The sequence below is a fragment of the Genypterus blacodes genome, unplaced genomic scaffold (genome assembly GCF_046128005.1).
Source record: "Genypterus blacodes isolate CSIRO-AG114 ecotype Tasmania unplaced genomic scaffold, CSIRO-AGI_Gbla_v1 ptg000159l_1, whole genome shotgun sequence".
In the NCBI taxonomy this organism is placed as follows: Eukaryota; Metazoa; Chordata; class Actinopteri; order Ophidiiformes; family Ophidiidae; genus Genypterus; species Genypterus blacodes.
Window position 1 is genome coordinate 245,001 of NW_027466960.1, and position 4,097 is coordinate 249,097.

Sequence of the window (4,097 nt, forward strand, 5' to 3'; positions counted from 1 at the left end):
GAAGCACAAACGGCTACACAACGACACACAGCTTTAAACTACTTCTATAATAAACTAGCATCAGTCAGGCAGCTGTAGAATCATGTGGTCCAGAGGTGACCTCCAGGGTTTCAAGGTTAAAGATTTAGATTTAAGATTTAAGATTGTTAGGGTTAGGGTTAGGGTTCCACTCGGTGTGTTCACATGCACATGACGGTCCGGCCTCCTCCCCCTCTCAGGTCCAGTCTCAGGTGGTCCGGTCTCTGGCGGTGGCTCAGGCTCTGGCCGATGACGTGGACTGCCATGTTTTCCCGTTTAAGGAGTTTGGAAAAGGTCGCATTAAGAAGCTCCGCATTAGCCCTGATGCCTTCATACAGCTGAGCCTCCAGCTGGCCTATTTCAGGGTAACACACACACACACACACACACACACACACACACACACACAGTCCCGGCCATGTGTGTGCCTTCTAATGTTAAGCAAACCTGCTGTTGGTGTGTGTGTGTGTGCAGGATCGCGGCGGCTTCTGTCTGACCTATGAGGCGTCCATGACTCGTCTGTTCAGGGAGGGCCGGACTGAGACGGTGCGGTCCTGCTCCAGTGAGAGCTCGGCCTTCGTCAAGGCTCTGGAGGGGGGAGAGGTGAGACCCTCGCACTCTGCAGATTACACACACTCAGGCATAGCGGTATTTACTGTCCTTACCCAGAGGAAGTCCCTCCCTGCCGGAGGAGATCTGAAGAGCCTTCAGCAGAGCATCAAGCTCCTCTTACCCAGAGCTCTAAACAGAGCCAGTGGTCTGCTCTACTCTGGACCGGCGCCCTGGCTGAGGACGATCGAGCGGTTGTCTTAGAATGGTTTGATTCCAGGCTCCTCCTAGAATGTGACTGAGGCTCTGTGGAGCAAAGGGCAGAAGAAGAACACAAACACTGACATGAAAGCTAAAAAACTCAGTGTGACTTCACATTGTGAGGATCCAGATCCAGACTTTGTTCCATTTTGTTTTGGATCAGGAGCCTGAACAGTGCAGACGGCTCTTCAGATTGGCTTCAGAGAGACATCAGAACCTTTACCGGATGGCGATGACGGGAGCTGGAATAGACAGGCACCTCTTCTGTCTCTATGTGGTGTCCAAGTATCTGGGCGTGGACTCTCCTTTCCTCAAAGAGGTGAGAGACGCACACACACCTTACTGTTTCACCTGCATGACTGAAGAACCTGACCAAGGTTCTACTGCTGCTGGGATTCACGTCACCTTTGTCTCTGCGGTCTAAAGGTGTTGTCGGAGCCGTGGCGTCTCTCCACCAGTCAGACTCCTGTCCAGCAGATGGAGCTGTTCGACCTGAAGAATCACCCCGACTTCATTTCGCTGGGCGGAGGCTTTGGACCGGTGAGGTTCACACACTCCACAAAATCTGCCTCCAGAAATACACAGCTGCTACAACAGCTGACTGTGTGTGTGTGTGTGTGTGTGTGTGTGTGTGTGTGTGTGTGTGTGTGTGTGTGTGTGTGTGTGTGTGTTAGGTTGCTGATGATGGTTACGGGGTGTCTTACATCATCGTGGGTGAGGACATGATCAACTTCCACGTGTCTTCCAAGCACTCCTGCAAGGAAACAGTAAGTATGAACTTTCCTCTCATCTGTTTTGCTGTTTGTTTTTGTTTATAACAAGCTAACGGGAGGGAAGGCTGAGCTCAGAGTTAGTTAGCTTTGTTTTTTCTGATCCAACAACCTTCCTCTCTCTCAGGATTCCCACAGGTTTGGAGCTCAGATCAAGCAGGCTCTCCTGGACATCATGGTGCTGCTGTCAGCTGAAGCCAAGCCCTCCTCTACCGCTTCTTCCAAAGGCTCAGATCAACCCAAGAAGCTTCTCTGATCGCAGCCCGGAGACGCCAACGGGCCAACGCAGAGGTTCCCAAACTTAGGGGGGGTTGACTCTCAAAGAGTACTTGAGATAAATATGAGAAGATAAGGGAACTTTGGTTAAAGGTTAAAGTGTAGAAAACCCCATTAAATAACATCTACATGATTATTACATTTTTGGTTAATCTACTGAAATGAATATTAAAGAGTTAACTGAATCCCTCTAGTGAGGCTCACAACTTATCAATCGACCTTGCTACAGAAACGAGTGGAAAATGAGTTCAATCTTTTTACGTTTTTGCTCTTGGATCACTTAAAAAGCTGCACTGCAAAAAAAACATAAAAACAAACAGATCGCTCAGCCCTCAAGCTGTTAGGCTCAGCTGTTGCACGGTTAGACTCAGCTGGTACACGGTTAGGCTAAGCTGTTGCACGGTTAGACTCAGCTGGTACACGGTTAGGCTCAGCTGTTGCACGGTTAGACTCAGCTGGTACACGGTTAGGCTCAGCTGTTGCACGGTTAGGGTGAGCTGGTACACGGTTAGGCTAAGCTGTTGCACGGTAAGGGTGAGCTGTTACACTGTTAGGCTCAGCTGTTGCACGGTTAGGGTGAGCTGTTACACTGTTAGGCTCAGCTGTTGCACGGTTAGACTCAGCTGGTACATGGTTAGGCTCAGCTGTTGCACGGTTAGGGTGAGCTGTTACACTGTTAGGCTCAGCTGTTGCACGGTTAGACTCAGCTGGTACATGGTTAGGCTCAGCTGTTGCACGGTTAGGGTGAGCTGTTACACTGTTAGGCTCAGCTGTTGCACGCTTAGGCTCAGCTGTTGCACAGTTAGGCTTAGCTGTTGCACAGTTAGGCTTAGCTGTTAGGCTCCTAACAGTCTTTTATTGTCAGGCAGGGCAGGTGAGCACGGTTTGGTCGGTGGGAGGCACAGGTGCGTTTAATCGACAGTGGGCGAAGATTCCCTGGACCAGAGCGACGTCTTTAAAATGATGTCATCAAAACGTTACGCTCATTCACTTAAAGGTACCAGGACGGAGAGCCCAGCTGAACGATCAGCGCACTGTTTTCACCCAGGGTGCACAGCAGCAACGCAGCGGTGGGGATTAGAAGTTAATGTGTTTTACAAAAAGAACGAAACAATTATGAAAATAGCATTAGCATTAGCATCAGCGTGTTTGAACTGAACTGAACTCAAACTGGTTTAAACCTGAAATCAAAGCATTGATCACTGATTTCCCTCTGAATCAGCTGATGGACAGCTGTTTGACTCCTCAGCATCATGTTTCTGACTTTTGCTTCTCAGATGAATTTCTTCCAGCTTGTTAACCTTTGTTACCTGGTTCACTTCCTGTTTATGTCCTGGTCTACTTCCTGTTTATGTAACCGACATGTTTACTGCTTTTACACGGGGAAATGTTTCTATTAATATGTTGCAGTTTAGTAATTATTTAAAAGTCTAATGTGTCATTTTAATGTGTTTTACTAACGGTGACGTGTTTAAACATTAAATATTTGATGTTTTCAAATATCTGAATGTGTTTTGTTTCTCTGTGACTTTGACCATCTGAAGTCTGAGCCTTTGTGTGATGACGTGTGTGTGTGTGTGAGTATGTGTGTGTGTGTGTGTGTGTGTGAGTATGTGTGACAATGATGTGGCGTCAATCAGCCAGAGTGGCAGGTCGTCTAGTTGATCAGATAGACGGTGGGGGGGTTGATTGATAAGTTCTGAGCCTTATGTGAGCATTAGAAATCTGGCCGCCTGTCTCACAACTTGTCAATCATCTGAGTGTGACTGAGGTCAATGTTCATTCAGTGGCTGCATTTCACACTAAAACCCCATGGTGATTAATTGTCACTATAAAAATAAACGTTAAAAGTTCAGGATGTGGACATTTAAACTGTCGAAATCATCTTAAATATGTATTGATATTTATGGTTTAACTACTTAACTTAGACTTCGATCTGATCTCATACTGGAAAATGAAAACAAGCGAAGGAGGGAATTTTTGAAATCTGCTTGCAGGTCCGACTCATTAGGACCTGCAGGGGAGAGTACCTTCATTTTTACGTTGACGAGGTATCTTTGGAAACTCCGATGAAGTCACTCCGGAAGAGAAGGAGGAGGAGGAGGAGGGAGAGAAAAGGCAGAAAGTGAAAGTATCGCGGCAGAGGAAGCATGCGGAGCGGAGCGGCGCGGGTCCAACAGCTCGGTACGTTTCTCTGCTTTTCTTCACCTCTACGACTCCAGC

At 47.6% G+C, this 4,097-nt stretch overlaps 1 protein-coding gene across 2 annotated transcripts in view; it reads left to right on the forward strand.

The window, feature by feature from the left end:
• The window catches only part of cpt1a2b (carnitine palmitoyltransferase 1A2b), a 12,016-nt gene extending 8,638 nt beyond the window's left edge, over positions 1-3,378 (forward strand). For both annotated transcript variants that reach the window (XM_076167532.1, XM_076167533.1), the window contains 6 exons: positions 219-383; positions 493-621; positions 992-1,147; positions 1,255-1,368; positions 1,503-1,595; positions 1,726-3,378. In XM_076167532.1, coding sequence (XP_076023647.1) covers positions 219-383; positions 493-621; positions 992-1,147; positions 1,255-1,368; positions 1,503-1,595; positions 1,726-1,854 — 786 coding nt within the window. In that variant the 3' untranslated portion in view covers positions 1,855-3,378. The remainder of the gene's footprint in view (positions 1-218; positions 384-492; positions 622-991; positions 1,148-1,254; positions 1,369-1,502; positions 1,596-1,725) is intronic.
• Positions 3,379-4,097: the final 719 nt, after the last annotated feature.